The sequence below is a fragment of the Ptychodera flava genome, chromosome 18, assembly GCF_041260155.1.
Source record: "Ptychodera flava strain L36383 chromosome 18, AS_Pfla_20210202, whole genome shotgun sequence".
NCBI lineage: Eukaryota > Metazoa > Hemichordata > Enteropneusta > Ptychoderidae > Ptychodera > Ptychodera flava.
The window spans coordinates 36,947,297-36,965,588 of record NC_091945.1 but is presented as its reverse complement, the minus strand read 5'-3'; the positions used below and the strand labels follow the sequence as shown (position 1 = coordinate 36,965,588).

Here is an 18,292-nt window from a genome sequence, read left to right as displayed (position 1 = left end):
GCCCTCTGTGAAGCCTTTGCTAATACTGCAAATACATGGCAAGCAATGACTTTGTCGCTCTATCATCAGATCATAGATAATCGTCATTTGTGCATTTGAATACCAATGTTCAATTCATGTCTATGAATGGCAATTATAATTTATTCAACAAAGAAATTCATTGTCTGGTAAGTCGTATCTCAGAAATAATACTTTAACATGGTTGTTGAGGTTGTTTGTGCCTCAAAAGTGACAAGAATTAAACTTTTGCTCAAACATTCCTTAAGCAAACTTTCAACCATTCTTTTTTGAAATCAAGAATTAAAATCAGGGGTTACCATGCAAATTTTAGTACTAGAGAGTACTAGAGTACTAGAGAAGAAAAATACTCATAATTTAATGATAATTAAAATTCGATTTGGCCGTCAACCCTGCGTTATCTCTATGGCAGAAAATAAAATTTCCAATTTTTACAAAACATGTCGGTAAGAATTTTATTTACCTGTACGCTTCAAAATAAACCCCTACAAATGGTAGGCCAACTGAATGTTGTAAAAGTTTGAAAGTCTGAATACCTGACCCTGAGGTACTTTCTACTTTCAACTATAAATGCAATCTTTGGAATACAGACATTTCACAGATCCAGTGGTATGGTTTTAAAGAATATTGAGTTTTGGTCACCTAATATACCAGTTTAATTGGATATGTAGGGCTTGTTGGTTTGTAAATTGACTCACATACCTGCACCTAGCTGGTAAACTTCATCAAACAGGAAACATTTATGAGATGAGAGTAGTGAGTTAACAAGACTTCTGTTTACAGGGACTTTGTGACTGTTCGCCACTGGCAGTTAGTAGAAGGGATGTACATATCCAGTGGTCAGGCTGTAGAATATGAAGGAATGCCTCCAAAGAAAAATTGTGTCAGGTGAGTGGATACTTTAGAAATATTTTATTCTTGTTCATGATGGATGAACTTGTTACCAAATGAATCTATTGTCACATGACATGTTTTTCCACATTACCGTAATTTGAAAGTGTTAGATCAATTTATTCTTGATATATAGAAGCTTTGTAATGTTTGAACTGTTTAGAAATTTCAAAAATTTGACATCAACCATATTTGTAAAAATTTGAAAGATTTTTGTTCAGATAAATCACATGTTGTAAATAAGCTGGAACATGAGATGACTTCCATGGCAATACAAATGGCTATCCGACCAATCAAACTTTCCGACCAATCAAACTTTCAGAAAGCAGGTGCTTACAGACATGTCAGTGCCACTATTCTTATTTGAAAGCATATCATAGAGTGATCTAAGCCCATACCATTTGTGTTTGAAATGATAACAATATTTTAGTGTAAGATAATTATTTAAAAAAGATAAAAAATGGGTTATGTTTTTTGAATACACGTTAAGAATTATGAAGAGCTATGATTATCATTGATTCAGAAAGTGAATGTTTGAAAGCTGGCGTTTACAACTGCTCTGAAGACCTTCAATAGAGCTGTTGATAGCCATCATTTCATAGCATGATTAAGTCAAACTACATATATACAAGAACCTTATGTTCACATACATAAATCTCTATTTTTTTCCCATGTACTTTCCACACTGTCTTTGCAGTACCTTCTGTTCTCATAAAATTTGCATTTCATCAAATCATATCTGTTCATTTCATATTCAAATTTTCAGGGGATGTAACGGCCCAGGAGGTTGGGCAATAAAAGAGTTGCCAGGGAAACCAGCAAAATGCCATCTCACATGGATATTGAACACAGATCTGAAATTTCAGGTAATCAAAATATCTCTTACCTTCGACCTCAAAAGGATGTAAATCAGTTCTGATGTGTTCATGTAAACTGTTTCAATATGTAAAGATTCATTTCGAAGCCAAGGATATATGCTGGGAAGGATAACACAGTACACAGTTTGTCAGGGAAGACATCACATTGATTCAGTACACACTGTAAATACCCAGTTAAGTTAGTTGATCTTTGGGACTGCATGAGTAGCTGCTATGGATGGCGCCCTCACCCTCCTTACCTACAGATGTATGTTCATTTCTGTTTCAAATTTTAGTGAGCAGTTTGTGAATAGTCATCAAGTGAAATGGCGTAACAGGCATGCTATCTTATTTAAAAATGGTTGACTATTTCTGGTTTCCAAAGTATAGTCAAAGTTGTGGAAGTTGTATTCATCAAATTTAGTGTTACACATCTTCTGTAAACCTCCCTGCTTTCCTACCTTCTTGTTGACAATAACACTAAGGCCTTCCTACCTACTTGTTGACAATAACACTATAGGCCTTCCTACCTACTTGTTGACAATAACACTATAGGCCTTCCTACCTACTTCTTGACAATAACACTAAAGCCTTCCTACCTACTTGTTGACAATAACACTAAGGCCTTCCTACCTACTTGTTGACAATAATACTATAGGCCTTCCTACCTACTTGTTGACAATAACACTAAAGCCTTCCTACCTACTTGTTGACAATAACACTATAGGCCTTCCTACCTACTTGTTGACAATAACACTATAGGCCTTCCTACCTACTTGTTGACAATAACACTATGGCCTTCCTACCTACTTGTTTGACAATAAACACTAAAGCCTTCCTACCTACTTGTTGACAATAACACTTAATAGGCCTTCCTACCTACTTGTTGACAATAACACTATAGGCCTTCCTACCTACTTGTTGACAATAACACTATAGGCCTTCCTACCTACTTGTTGACAATAACACTATAGGCCTTCCTACCTACTTCTTGACAATAACACTAAAGCCTTCCTACCTACTTGTTGACAATAACACTAAGGCCTTCCTACCTACTTGTTGACAAGTATACTATAGGCCTTCCTACCTACTTGTTGACAATAACACTAAAGCCTTCCTACCTACTTGTTGACAATAACACTATAGGCATTCCTACCTACTTGTTGACAATAACACTAAAGCCTTCCTACCGACTTGTTGATAATAACACTAAAGCCTTCCTACCTACTTGTTGACAATAACACTAAGGCCTTCCTACCTACTTGTTGACAATAATACTATAGACCTTCCATTCACACAATTGACTGAGCAACTTGATTTGTCAGTCTGAGTGTCATTTCTACAATGACAATCGAAAGACGTTTCTGCATTGCAAATCGCACCGCCAAATTTGGATTAGTCACTTAATTTTTCTAGTTTCTGTTAATCGTGGATTAAGCCAGCCAGCGGTCAAAAGCTAGCTCTGTAAAGGTAAGGGGTATACTGAAAACGAAGTCTGAAACCACACACTGGGACTCTTACATTGTCAAAAATGCCATAACAATCTTAACTGATGTGTTAGGTCAAATATTACTGAAAATAAGATCAAGAAAGATCTCCAGCTTCTGAAAGTTAAACCACTACGACTAAATGACACAGAAAGCCAGACTTACTTTAGTCTTTTGATGCATGAAATAACAGCATAAACTTTAGTAAAGCCCATCGTGTTTGTATGAATAGATTTCTTGACAGCCAGCCGGTAAATTCACAACCATAGATCTGTTTATTCAAAAACAGCCAAATTGAGGATGAAAATTATTTTGTTAAAGAAGGAAAGGGGAAAGAAGTGATTCAGTTTGTGGTCTTCATTGTGACATGAACAAGAGCAAAAATGATATGACCAGTAGATTTAGTGTTTTGGCAACATCACATAGATGTTCTTTTAGTGGGCCCTCCATGGTGGAGGGTTTGTGACCAGGACTGCATTGACTAGCCCTCTGTATTATCACTATAATTGTACAAATGACTGATTATCACCATAATTGTAGCAATGACTGATTATCACCATAATTGTACCAATGACTGATTATCACCATAATTGTACCAATGACTGATTATCACCATAATTGTACCAATAACTGATTATCACCATAATTGTACCAATGACTGATTATCACCATTATTGTACCAATAACTGATTATCACCATTATTGTACCAATAACTGATTATCAGCATAATTGTACCAATAACTGATTATCACCATAATTGAACCAATAACTGATTATCACCATTATTGTACCAATGACTGATTATCACCATAATTGTACCAATAACTGATTATCACTATAATTGTACCAATAACTGATTATCACCATAATTGAACCAATAACTGATTATCACCATAATTGTACCAATAACTGATTATCACCATAATTGAACCAATACTGATTATCACCATTATTGTACCAATACTGATTATCACCATAATTGTACCAATGACTGATTATCACCATTATTGTACCAATGGCTGATTATCACCATAATTGTACCAATGACTGATTATCACCATAATTGTACCAATGACTGATTATCACCATAATTGTACCAATGACTGATTATCACCATAATTGTAACAATGACTGATTATCACCATAATTGTAACAATGACTGATTATCACCATAATTGTACCAATGACTGATTATCACCATAATTGTACCAATGACTGATTATCACCATAATTGTACCAATGACTGATTATCACCATAATTGTACCAGGATCAATTTTTGAATCCCAGCTTGATAATACTTTTGGCAATGTGTAGTCCTCCTTTGTAGTCCCTGACTAAGTTTTCACCACCCCAACACAAACTTTAATTGAAAAAGGCCCAAAGCTGTATAGCACTGTAACATATATTATTATCAGTATACATAATATTGCTGTAACCTTATCTTTTTGTAACCAGTTTCATGTATTTCGGATGTTAAATACTGTAAAAAATACACTTTCATTTTGTCAGCAATGAGTTTGAAGGTGACTGGCAAAGTATGTTCATATCAGAGCAGTTTATGTTATCTGATTGATCAAAATTCAAAGGAAATACATTATCCGAGGTAAAACCTGGTTATTCGAAGTGTTTGTCCTGTACAAATGCGAGGTACATTTGCAAAATGTCTGCAGTAGAAAGCATTGTATGCTATGGTATGCATTGCCTGCACAAACTCTTCAAAGAATAGTCAATACATGGTTCCAAGACTTTTCATGAATATACCGGTAACTCTGGTGAAAATGATTTCTGTGAAAGTAAGTTGTGAAGAACCTTTAGCCTCTTCATGAAATTGAGGTGGTCTAATTCCTTACTGAAATTTGTACTATGATAGAATGTATCGTATAAACTAATACATTATTTGTTAAAAAATTCAATAAAGCTGACAATCTTCTTGCACAGAAAACCAAGTCTTTTGTTCGTAATGTAGGAATTTGAAAGTTTCCCCCCAGGAAACATCTTTCTGCGAGAACTCCTACTTACCTGTCACTATTACTTTTGGGTTATCTCATTTGCTGTCTTCCAGAACGAGGCAAAAATTTAAATACACGTGATCTCATCCCAGGCGGAAACCGCCATGAGATTCCATATTCAAACAGTTCTCAACCTCCATAATAGACTATCAAATAGTGGGGAGGAGGGAGGGAGGAGTGACAGGTAAGTAGGAGTTCTCGCAGAAAGATGTTTCCTGGGGGGAAACTTTCATTCTGCTTCATCCTCCTACTTACCTGTCACTATTACTTTTGGGTTACACAGAATCCAAAGCTTAATTGGAGGAGGGTATGTCAAACAAATACTCCCAACCTAGGTGAACCACACCTCAAAGAACCTAAAGCAAAACTAGCTTCCATAGGCACATCCTTGAGGTAAAAGTTAATAAAGGTATTTGGAGAAGCCCAAAAACCAGCTTTACAAATGTCATCCACTGACACTCCTTTAAACAAAGCCCACGAGGCAGCCATAGCTCGCGTATCATGTGCTCTGATGGAATGCACAAGTCTACAATGGCCATCGGAAGAATCATAGGCAAGTTGGATTGTATCCCTTAACCATCTAGAAATAGTGTCCTTGGACGCTGGACCATGTTGACCTGGAGACACCTTAATGAACAACCGTTCTGTATTACCACGAAGGTGTGCAGTCATCTTAATGTAGTAACGAAGAGCCCTACAAGGACAAATAAGTTTATCCTGAGGATCACTTGAAATATTTTCAAGACTCGGAATGAATATCTCTGTACCAACACGAGATACAGATTCATTCTTTGCCAGAAAACCTGCCCTAGGCAACAATCTAACACCTGTAGGCTCCCATCTGAGATAAGCACTGTTGATAGACAAAGCGTGAATCTCACTACGTCTACGCCCAGACGCCACAGCTATGAGAAAAACAGTCTTCATAGTTAAATACTTCAAACCAGATTCACTAATAGGCTCGTAAGGAGCTGGCCTTAATGAGTCTAACACCAAAGGAAGACTCCAGAAGGCAAAAGTCTCCTCTGAGGAGGACGCTTAACAAAAAACCCTTTAATCAGACTATCCAAAAGAGGATGCTGACCTACACTATGTTCACCATAACTCGGAAGGAAAGAACTCAACGCTGAACGATATGTTGAAATAGTTTGGGGCTTTAGACCTCTAGCCTCAAAAAGAAAAACCAGAAAATCACCCACAGAACTTAGAGGTGGATGCATGGGATCGACATCATGTTCTTTGCACCAATCACTGAATACTCTGAACCTGTAATTGTATGATTTAATGGTTGATGATCTACGAGAGTTCGCTGCATATTCTGCAGCTCTCGCTGAAAATCCCTCTGAGCAAAAACGTTTCTTGACAGTTTCCAAGCAGTCAACTGGAGGACTGATGGATCTGGGTGAAGAAAACCCGACAACGGTTGGCTCAAAATGTCTGGGGTCTCTGGTAGCTTTATTGGAATCTCTATTAGCAACTCCACCAATCGAGGAACCACGGTTGTCTTGGCCAATCGGCGCTATCAGAATGACAACACACTCCTCGTGTCTCATCTTGCTTAGTACTCTGGGAATCAGAGACACTGGAGGAAACGCGTATGCGAACATGTTTGTCCAGCGAACTGAAAAGGCATCCACTGCCTCTGCTCTTTGGTCTGGAACTGGAGAACAATACACCTGCAGGTGGGCATTGTGTGCGGTTGCAAACAGATCTATGTGAGGCCTGTCTAACACCTTGAAAAGGGACTCTACCACCTGATGTTTTAACATCCACTCTGTTGGGATAGGTCGTCTCCTGGACAGAGCATCTGCTATTAGATTGCACCTGCCTGGTATGTGAGCTGCCCTGATCCTGATATTTCTGATAATGCACCAATTCATTAGATGCCAAGTGAGGATGCAGAGAGATGGAGACCGTGTTCCCCCTTGCCTGTTCAAATATGATACTACGGTTGAATTGTCTGACCTTACAAGAACCAATCTCCCTAAGATATGACGGACGAAGGCCTTTAAACTTTCCCATACTGCCTGAAGCTCGAGAAAGTTTATGTGCTCTTGTCTCTGGGCTACTGACCAGACTCCTGAAATGGTCAAATCTCCCATATGAGCCCCCCAACCTTGCATTGAAGCATCCGTGGTTATTGTAACCTCTGGGGGCTCCAGGGACAGTGAAACTCCCTTGAAAAAATTGACTCTGTTGGTCCACCAATGAAGATGCTGTATTAACAGGGCGTCTACCCTTATAGGATGACTTAGAGGATTCTGATGTGGTCTCCATTGAGACAGAAGGAATATTTGCACTGGCCTCATGTTCAACCTTGCCAAAGGTATGAGCTGAACGCAAGATGCCATTAGACCTAGGAGGCGAAGAAAATGCCGCGCCGTCTGAAAACTGCCGGGCAAGAGATGACTTACCATTTCGCAAATAGCTTGAAAGCGCTCTGGCATAGGAGTAGCAATCCCTTCCTCCAAATCTATTTTCGCCCCTATATAATGAATGTTCTGACTGGGGCAAAGTTCTGACTTCTTTTCGTTTGGTAGCCAGCCTAGACTGACAGCTGTCCTTAAAATACGTGCTGTATCCCGCTGCAATAACCTGATCTGCGTCTGCCTGGCTAGCCAATCGTCCAGATACATGTGAACATAAATTTGTTGCTTTCGAAGAAAGGCACCCAAAACTGCTGTGACCTTGGTAAACACACGGGGTGCTGACGACAGACCGAAAGGCAGTGTCCGAAACTGAAACACCTTGCCCTGCACTGCAAACCTGAGAAAATGTCTGCAGTCTGGGTGAATAAGGATATGTTGATAAGCGTCTGTTAGATCGATTGAAACTGCATAATCCCCTTTTGACAGATCCGATAATACGGAACGTAGAGTTTCCATCTTGAAGTGTTTCTTTTTGAGAAAATGGTTTAACGGGCGGAGATTTAAAATTGGTCTCCAACCCCCTGATCTCTTTGGAATTAGAAACATTGAGCTGTAAAAACCTTTTGATCTGTCTGTGACAGGCTCGATAGCCCTCTTTGAGATTAATGAATCTATTTCCTGAAGGATAGCATTTCTCTTTCCTAAACCCGACGGAAGAGGAAAATTTATAACCTTGCTTGTAAGAGGGGGAACTTGAAGAAATTCCAATCGATAACCTTCTGAAACTACCCCTAACACCCACGGGTCGTTGGTTATCTTGGCCCAGTGCTGACTGAAAAGAGATAATCTTCCCCCTACTGGCACCTCTGGAAATGGAATTTGAATATTTAACTGTGCTAGATTTACACACTGAGCCACTGGCAAACCGTCATTGCTTAAAGAATGGTCTCTGGGCTTATCCGGAAAGGGCGGCACTGGTGGTCTAAAGCCCTTATTATCCCTTTTACCCTTAAAGTAATTACTAGGTGTAGCAGAAAAAGACTTCTTTGCAGAAAGTCTGTTTAGTTTAGCGGAAGGCTGCGACTTTGGCTGAAAAGAAGCAGGTCGCTTAACTCCCTGACGTGGTCTAGAAAGGGAGACTATTTCCCTAACATCTCTAGCTGCTTCAGCTTCCTGGTGAAAAATATCTGAGACTTCTCCATGGAAGAGTTTATCCCCCGAATAGGAAGCTTAGTCAAACGATTTCGAGTTGATCTAGTAGGAAAATCCATCTGATCAAGGAATAATTCTCTTCTGGCAGAAACTGACAAAGCAATGGCACGCAAGAGTTGATCTGCTGAAGAAGTTAGAGAAAACTGCAAAAATTCCAAACCCTTAGACAATTGGTCATCAGGAATATTAGAGCCTGGCGAAACTGCCGTATGTACAAAAGCAGTTGCCAACAATGAATGTGAAATGCATCTCAGTAAAACTCTCAGAGCTTTATCTACCATAAGATGTCCAAGATCAGCCTTATTGGTAAAACTTCTCAAATCCTTAGCTGAAAAATGTTTCTTATCAGCCGCCAATTTAGTGTGGACAAATTTTCTACACTAGGCGCTCTGGCAAACTCCTCAAAGTCTTTCTCAAGGAACCTGAAATTCTTGTCTACAGACTTTGTGTACTTAGACACTCTGGGCAAACTCTTCTCAATAGCTGTCCATCTTTGTGCAATCAGCCCTCAATGAGGCAAACGAGGAGCACGTGTAACTGTACTATCTCCACCAAGTAAAAGGACTGACGTTGACTATGACTGCTATCATCTTTTGTACAGCCAAGCACATTGCCAATAATGTTAATAATGTCATGCCATTTCCCAGACAAAGCTTCTGACATGTCAGCATCAGTAGTAGAAGTTTCTGAATGAGTATCAGAATGAGCAATGTCACTTCGCACATAATCCTGTGACTTAGACATAGAATGACTGTCTCCATCTGCGCTCTCATCAAGATCACTCGGAGCAAACAAAGAAACAGAATCAGGATCTCTATACTTGTAGGACGGCTGTGGAACAACTCCCGACACAGATGCCGTCTCCTGATTACTTATCACCTCTGTAGGGTCCACATGTAAATCCCTATTCAGACTGTGCTTTTGGTGTTGGGGCTCCACATGATTGCCCTCTGCTACACCAGCACTCTGAGATTGAGCAAGAAACCAGCCAACAAAGAAGAAACCTTCTCCGAAAATTGCTCAAATCTAGTGTCCAGAATACCCTCAATCTCGTCCTTAGAAACATACGACTCGTCAGAGGGCAAACTAGCAGCTGCACTACTAGCCGACTTCCTGGACTTGTCCTTCTGAGACTTACCTTTTGAAGTTTGCCTACCTTGCAGCAATTCAGGATTAGTAAAAATGCGCCATAGTTCATCCGACCAATCCTTGCAAATATCACAAGGCTTAGCCTTTGAACACTTGCGACATGCAAGACACTTGTCATGGCTGTCATCAGCAGGAATAATCTTCCTACATCTAGCTGCAGCGCAAACCTTAGAACCGTCACTCGCAGGAACATCACATAGGTCCATGATACAAGCAGAACCGGTAAACCTACAGTACACAAAAACCAGCGCGATAAATTACCATAAGTACAATACACAATGCACGAGAAAATGGCTCGCACAGCTGCAGACTGACCAAACACGTCACTGCATTCAAAAGCGTGGAAAGCAAACAATAGCAACACACACTTGCTACAGAAACTCAAAGCAGAACTTCAAACGGCCTGAAAAACTACCGTCAAACCAAACTGACTGCTAAAGAGAGTAAATAAACAGGAAATAATAGACGATACCGTAACTCACGCTCCCAGGAAGGAACAGTAGAGCAAAAACGGACGTCAAAAAACCATATACTGGAAGGCTGAAACACGGTGTGTTTTCACACACCGAGGCAAATGAGAACTGTTTGAATATGGAATCTCATGGCGGTTTCCGCCTGGGATGAGATCACGTGTATTTAAATTTTTGCCTCGTTCTGGAAGACAGCAAATGAGATAACCCAAAAGTAATAGTGACAGGTAAGTAGGAGGATGAAGCAGAAATAATTTATTGTTGGTTAGTTCATTTTATAATCCATTTATTTTATTCATCTACTCATTTGCTCACGTGTTGACATACGTGAGCATATGTCGCAGCGATGTCTGTCTGTCTGTCTGTCTGTCTGTCTGTCTGTCTGTCTGTGTGCTCAATATCTCAAAACCGGCTCATCAGATCAGAATCAAATCTGGTACATAGATTCAGTTTGCAAATGGCAAGAACTTGCATACATTCACATATTTTTGGTGGCTTCATGCATTTCTTTATTCATATCTACCTTTTGAAAATTCAAGTACAGTGTATCTTCTATTGTTTTCCGATAATTTACACATTTAGTTTACAACTGTACAGTTGCATTTAAGAGTATTTGGCTGTTTTAAGCATTGATTCATACAGTCACCAAACCCATTTCTTTCTTTCTTTCTTTCTTTCTTTCTTTCTTTCTGTGCAGGGTTGGATGCCTCAGTACATAATAGACCAAGCATTAACTGGAGTCTTGGTAGACATTTACAAGTACATTACACTGAGAGTGAGAAATATGAAGAGTCTTCACAAGACACTTTAACCAAAGACAGTTTGATCATAGAATCTCTTCATTTGAAACTACAGACTAATGACTAGGCTTGACAGTGGCAAGTACCAAGTACTGGTCTGGTAGATGGTTTGATTGTTACTGATACGAAGAGTATAGCAAAACCAGAGCTGTCCAACATCCACAAACAAGTCTGTGTCTTATAAGACTTGAAACAAGAATGTCTTCATGGAGGCTAGAGTGTGTTTTCATCCACAAAACTTTTGAAAGTTTAATTGTTGAATCAAATGAAGATAACTATACAGTCTGCCACTGCCTTTGAAATGAATAACTGTAAAATGGGAAAATGAATGGTGTTTAATTATTACCAAAGATGGCTGGTAATAAGATGACTAAATAGAACTTGTTGAATGACAAAGTTTTTGACTTCACAAGACATTTGAGGTTTCTGATTCTAATGAATTAAGTGCAGACTTTTTATGTGCAGCCATGAAGTACAGTCAAAGTTCAAGTTGTTAAATTGAAAGATTCCGCCAGACTTATGAGTGACCAAAATATAGAAATACCATATGCAGATATATGTATTCCATTTAAGGTTGTACAATGTATGTATATAGCAGTAGATTTGGATTTTTTTAAACATTCTTGATTAAAACTACTTGAACAGAAAGCTACACTTACAGTATTGCAGGGTTTGTTGAAATAGATGTTGTATTTCTACATTTTTTTGACAATGTATGCGACTTGTGTACATAAATTGTGATGCAAAGCATCACAAAGAGAATGGAAATGGCTTGATAGATTTTATCTGCTTGTTAGTGTAATACAAATGAATTCCATTTTATTTTATTCCTTTTTCAATTTTGAAGAGAGCAGGATGTATCAGTGTTGATATAACACATAGTAGAGTTTTTTATTTTGGGGTCTGCAATAACATTTCTGCAAGGTTTTCATTGGAAGTCCTTTTTTAGAAGTTAATGCAATCTAAGTCCTGCCAACAATGAATTTAATTGTCAGTGAAGCAATCCCAACAATAGATCTCTTTTAAAGGCTTTGATACTGGACAAAACAATACTGTACATGTTATCAGTATTTGGGTTTTCTTTAGAAAAGGCCATTACAACTTGTGTGAAAGTTGTCAAATCCATATCCACCTTTAAAATTGCTAGAACCTCTTCAAGATTGCATATTAAACTTTGCATCATGACCACTCATTTTACCATATTTTGAAAGATCATATGCGACTCTGTTTAGTGTGTAATGATCGTACTGTATGTGTCTGTCACCTGATTATGTGTCTGTCACCTGATCTTAGTACAACAATGACAACAAAAGAGGTATTTCAAAGTACAGAGGCTAATTTCCAACAGCATGTACATAGTTGAAAGTTATATCAATGATATATTATTGAAGTGACTTTGTTGTTTTTAGACAGAAACATTTCCTGTCCCAGAACCTTAGGTTTCTCAAAAAAATGGACTTTACAGATCAAAATGACCAATGGCTTATAAAGTTTATCATCCTCTTTCCATCTTCAAATCCCAGTATTTTTTATTTGTGTCTGTCTGTGCTCCATTCTGCTCATGAACTCTTTCACTCAGCCAGCCTTTAACAATATAAACCAATGTGCTAACTTTTGTAAAAAGTAATTGTGTTGTGTTGTACTGTCCATGTTTTTATGATTTAAAAAAAATCATTTCACATTTTGTATTTTAGTCTGGTTTTAAAGTACTTATGTAAAGAAATCTTTTAAGGGTTTACATACAGGAAATGATGTTCCAATTTTATACGTTGATGCCATATTCAGGGATTGAATTTTTACACTCAGCACAATTGCTACTGAAAAAAATGTACATAGTTCTTTATTCAGTCAAAAGACATGAAACAAAATAGAGCATTACATATATAGATATATTGTAGATTGGATTGGAATTCTTGTATGTTCTTCTGTTTAATATTGCTTTACATGTTTCTCTGTGTTTTGAAGTAGTCTATTTCAGCAGAATAATTTGGAACACTGTCAACAAGTTTTCTGTTTTCTCAACCCAATGAATGCTGGTAATAGTTTCAGCTTTGCATTGTATCTGTAGTTGCATTATTTTAATTCACTGTGACTATCTCACCAAGAATTCAGTACAGTCATACACAAGTAGCAGTTGAAGATACTTGACCTGAAGTAAATTTGAAAATAACTGATAAAATTATCAACTTTAGTCCTGTATGCCATTTCACAGAGCAATTAGAGTTTGCAAATAAACAAAGAGGTCATCTGCTCGTAAAGATTTTAACTTTTTAGCTCCGCTGTCAGCGATGCAGAGCTTATCAAATAGGTTGATTTTCGGTCGTCGTCGTCGTCCGTCGTCGTCTGTCAACAATTGCCTTCTCCTCTGAAACCGCAAGTCCAATTGCTTTGAAATTTATATGCATTTCACTTGGGGTGACCTCACTTAAGTTTGTTCAAATCGTGGTGAAATTTGCATATTTGTATTTTTGGGGCATTTTTTGGTGTTTTTGGTACAAAAATCTTCTTCTCTGAAACCGCTTGTCCGATTGCTTTGAAATTTGATATGCAGTTTACTTAGGGTAACTTCAGTCAGATTTGTTCAAATCGTGGTGAAATTTGCATATTTGTATTTTAAGGCAATTTTTGTCATTTTTGGTAAAAAAATCTGCAAAAATCTTCTTCCTCAAAACTTCCAGTCAGATAGCTTTGATATTTGGTACATATGTCCCTAGGGATGATCTATTTCAGATTTGTACAAATTGTGCAGAAATATGCAAATTTGCATTTTTAAGGCAATGTTTGCCATTTTTGGTCAAAAAATGTATTTCTCAAAAAGTACTGATAGTTTTGAAATTTAGTATACAGGTTTCTATAGATGAACTAAGTAATATATATTGGATTTCTGATGAAATCTGTAATTTTGTAATTTTGAGGCAATTTTTGCCATTTTTGGTCAAAAAATATGTATTTTCAAAACTACTGATCTGATAGCTTTGAAATTTGGTATACAGGTTCCTACAGATCACCTTAATGATATTTATTGAAAGTATGATGAAATCTGCAATTTTGTAATTTTGGGGCAATTTTTGCCATTTTTGGTCAAAAAATGTGTTACTCAAAAAGTACTGGTCTGATAGCTTCGAAATTTGGTATACAGGGTTCTATAGACGAGCTTAGTAATATATATTGAATTTCTGATGAAATCTGCAATTTTGAATTTTGGGGGCTATTTTTTCCATTTTTTGTCAAAAAATGTGTTTCTCAAAAAGTACAGGTCTACAGCTTTGAAATTTGGTATACAGGTTTCTATAGATGAACTGAATTTGATCTTTTGAAATTATGATGAAATCTGCAATTTCTGTTTTTGGGGGCAATTGTTGCCATTTTTGGTCAGAAAATTTTATTTTCAAAAAACTACTCATCAGATAGCTTTGGTTGACATGTTATTAGGGATGATCCGATGTGATATGTTCAAAGTATGATGAAATCTTCAATTGTGTGTTTTTGCAGCTATTTTAGCCACTTTTTTCTGGCCACTGCATTGAGCTATCAAAGATTTCCACCTTCTTCATCAACATGTGTCAAAAATAATTCTCTACATAAACACAGCAGAGCTATATCGGCCGCTAGGTCACTTGTTTCAATGTACGATTGACAGATCTTTTTAATGATAAATCATGGACGGAAGTAAAGACATTAAGGGACACAAGTATAATGCTTTCTTTTTAAATCATCTTCGAATTGTCATAAAGCATCAAAATCAGTTTTAAATTTTAAATACTTAACATGTGAAATCTAATAGTGTGATATTTGTGGACCAATATTAACTAATGTACCACTGAAAATAGTGTAAATAATGTGAGAGCTAAATGCATGTAAACACCAAGATATAGCTTGTGTACTTTGGCTCTAAAAATTACTAGGTGATATTGAACAAATATACTCAAAGACCTTAATCCAGAAAATATATTATGCTAGAATGATTTGTATATATTAAACCCAGAGAAATACCGATGTCTAGAACATGGTGTCAATCATATCTCATGATGATTCTAATAGATATGTTTTATGTTGCATTTGGCTAATTACAACATAATGTTTTATATTTGTTGTAGTATTTCTTTGAACTCTTTTCTGATTCTTAAATCCATTTTCTTCTCATTAAGTAAGAGTTCATCCTAGTGCAGCGTCTGTCACAAATCTTTGGAACAGGTCTGTCTATATCAGTACACATAGCATAGGGCTGTATTAGTGTATTGACACACTGGTCTGTAACCACTGTGGTAAAGGTATTGCTTAATTCCCATTAGATGTGTGACAGCCAGAATTTGACTGTACATAGTCCAGTGCATATAAAGATTTGACTAAAATTTTGTTTTTTATTAATGTATTGTTCACAACAGATCTGTGATTTCGAAGGTTAAAAACTTCACATTCTTAAAATTCATAGACCCAATAAGGCCCTGAAATTCAACATTGAATATCATTGTGTCTGTACAATCCTGTTTTAGTCAGAAATTACGTAGCTGTATATTACTGACAGCTGATGACTGATACAGGCTTGAAAATACAGCATTTTCAATCTTATGGAAAATACAGGTTTTTTTGACAGTTTTTTATAAACATATTCTGTAAGCAGAGCTGACCAGGGAGTGTTACGTTATTTCATGTAATCTGTCTGTTGAGACTGGCTGTGTAACTCAAAATCATACAAAAATTGTGCTTTTATTTTGGCAACATTTTATAAGGAAGAGAGTTTGAATTATTATCCTTTCATGAAATGTATGTTTATGCAGTAGAGAATTTCAGATTTGGATGCCATGCAGATACTGTATTGAAGATATATCAGTGTATGACCATTAGATATCACAGACACTATGTTACAATTAGATATCACAGACACTATGTTACCATTAGATATCAAAGACACTATGTTACAATTAGATATCACAGACTCTGAATGTAACAGTCATTATCCAGGTCACAGTAGGTCAAATCAGAGCCAATATAACTCGACTTGTGTGCTTTTCGTTTTCAGAAATTCTCACTTTATTTGCCAACGATATTCAAACAAGGTTCAGTTGTACAGTCAAGGCCATTATTCTTCGGTGGGGCAAGTTGGTAATTACCTACCAATTTAGCTAGGGATATTGCAATATACCAAGGGAACTTCCTAAGCCAAACTCTGTTTTCCTATCTGCAGCGGCAAGATGAAATCTAAACAAACACAGCGGGTAACAAATTTTACAGCCACCAATGGTGATCTGATACCGGGAATAACCATAATATACTCCACTGTCCACTTTATGTTTCAGTAATTTAGCTGGTCAGACGGAACTTTGGTAGTGATTTTGTATGTGTGGCTCAGTTCATCGCGTAGTATGTTGAACACTGTTCTGATTGCCGGCTGGTTAGGTACAGTACAAGTATTCTACTGAAAAAGTATTTTGTCAATATTTTAACGGCTGCAATCAAAGGTTTCTTCACCCTCAAAAAATTAAGCAATCAGTTGTGCAGGTCATGTCAAACTTTTTGGTTGTGACCTTCCAGGATGTTTTGGGCAATGGTACTGAGAATGAGATGGGCGATGACATGCTGAAGTGCCGTCTGTGGTGCATTTATTCTCTGAGCGATATTTATCATAGTTTCAACTTCATGTAGCTTTGTACAATTTTGTCATCTTGTCTCGAATTTCGATGGAGCTTTAAAGACAGACTGTAAAGTTGAATTTTTTGAGTCGCTGATTGCTTTTGAATTAGACTCCTGTGAACCACACAGTAAAGACCAGCTTTTGAAAGATTAATGTACATGGGGTGATCTCAAACTTTTGTACAAAATACCATGTTTTGTAATGATGTTACTTCATGCAGCTTTTTCAAACCTAGTTATGTGCAATATATATCAAAAAGAAGACAAGGCACGATATGATCTCTTAGGATCTTGTTTTATTCCTTGTAGTTTTCATTCCCCAATCCAGTCCCCTTTTAACGAACCTACATGAAAATGGTTCATCCCAGTTATCAGATCACCATTGCTGGCTGTAAAATCTCATTACCCGCTGTGTTTGTTTAGATTTCATCTTGCCGCTCCAGATAGGAAAACAGAGTTTGGCTTATGAAGTTCCCTTGGTATATTGCAATATCCCTAGCTAAATTGGTAGGTAATTACCAACTTGCCCCACCGAAGAATAATGGCACTAACTGTAAACGTAATGTAACATGTGAATGTTGTTATCATTAGTATGAGGAAACAATTGTGAATAGTTTTTGTGTTATTAAAGAAACAATTGTGAATAGTTTTTGTGTTATTAAAGAAACAATTGTGAATAGTTTTTGTGTTATTAAAGAAACAATTGTGAATACTGTTGTTTTTGTGTTATTAAAGAAACAATTGTGAATACTGTTGTTTTGTTATAACAGAAAGACAATAAACTTCCATGAGCTTCTTCTGAACCCATGTCACACAGAAACAAGTAGTGTTAGAATATTACTTCAAATGAACTCTAACAAAGTAAAGAGTGAAAGAAATGCATGGTGTGGTTAAATTGGTTAATTCAAGGTATGGTATTAAGGTATAATGGTTCATATACATGTATCTTTGTGTCAACTTTGTAGATGAAGTGTTGCCCTAGTCACTTTGTGACTGTTAATGTCAGTGTCAGTACCGATCATATCATGTAGACTCAAGGTAAAGTCAATGTCCATCTCCCATTACTTGTACCCCCACCCCATTCCCTTTCTGTTGAACTGGCTGGCTATCAAGATGCCCCACTCCCTCCCAGTAAATGACTGCCTTCCTATACATGGAGAATGACAGCCTGGAGTTGTATTAAATCAACACACTGCATACATCTGTACATTGTAATGTAAAGTTGTCTATTCATTGTGTGTGTGTGTCAATATGTCAACATTTCCTTGCTGGCTGTCAGAAACACTGTAGTGTGTATTATTTATACAGTCAGAATATCCCATAATAATGAAGAAGCAAGATGGCCATATTACGTTAGTACATGATATCAAGGGTAAGATCAAGATCTGTTACCTGCA

General features: G+C 37.2%; 1 protein-coding gene across 5 annotated transcripts in view; it reads left to right on the top strand.

Moving 5' to 3' along the window:
* The window catches only part of LOC139117518 (stAR-related lipid transfer protein 3-like), a 54,549-nt gene extending 36,831 nt beyond the window's left edge, over window positions 1-17,718 (top strand). For all 5 annotated transcript variants that reach the window (XM_070680712.1, XM_070680713.1, XM_070680714.1 and 2 more), the window contains 3 exons: window positions 802-906; window positions 1,676-1,775; window positions 11,162-17,718. In XM_070680712.1, the coding sequence (XP_070536813.1) occupies window positions 802-906; window positions 1,676-1,775; window positions 11,162-11,275 (319 nt within the window). In that variant the 3' untranslated portion in view covers window positions 11,276-17,718. The remainder of the gene's footprint in view (window positions 1-801; window positions 907-1,675; window positions 1,776-11,161) is intronic.
* The last annotated feature ends 574 nt before the right edge of the window (window positions 17,719-18,292 follow it).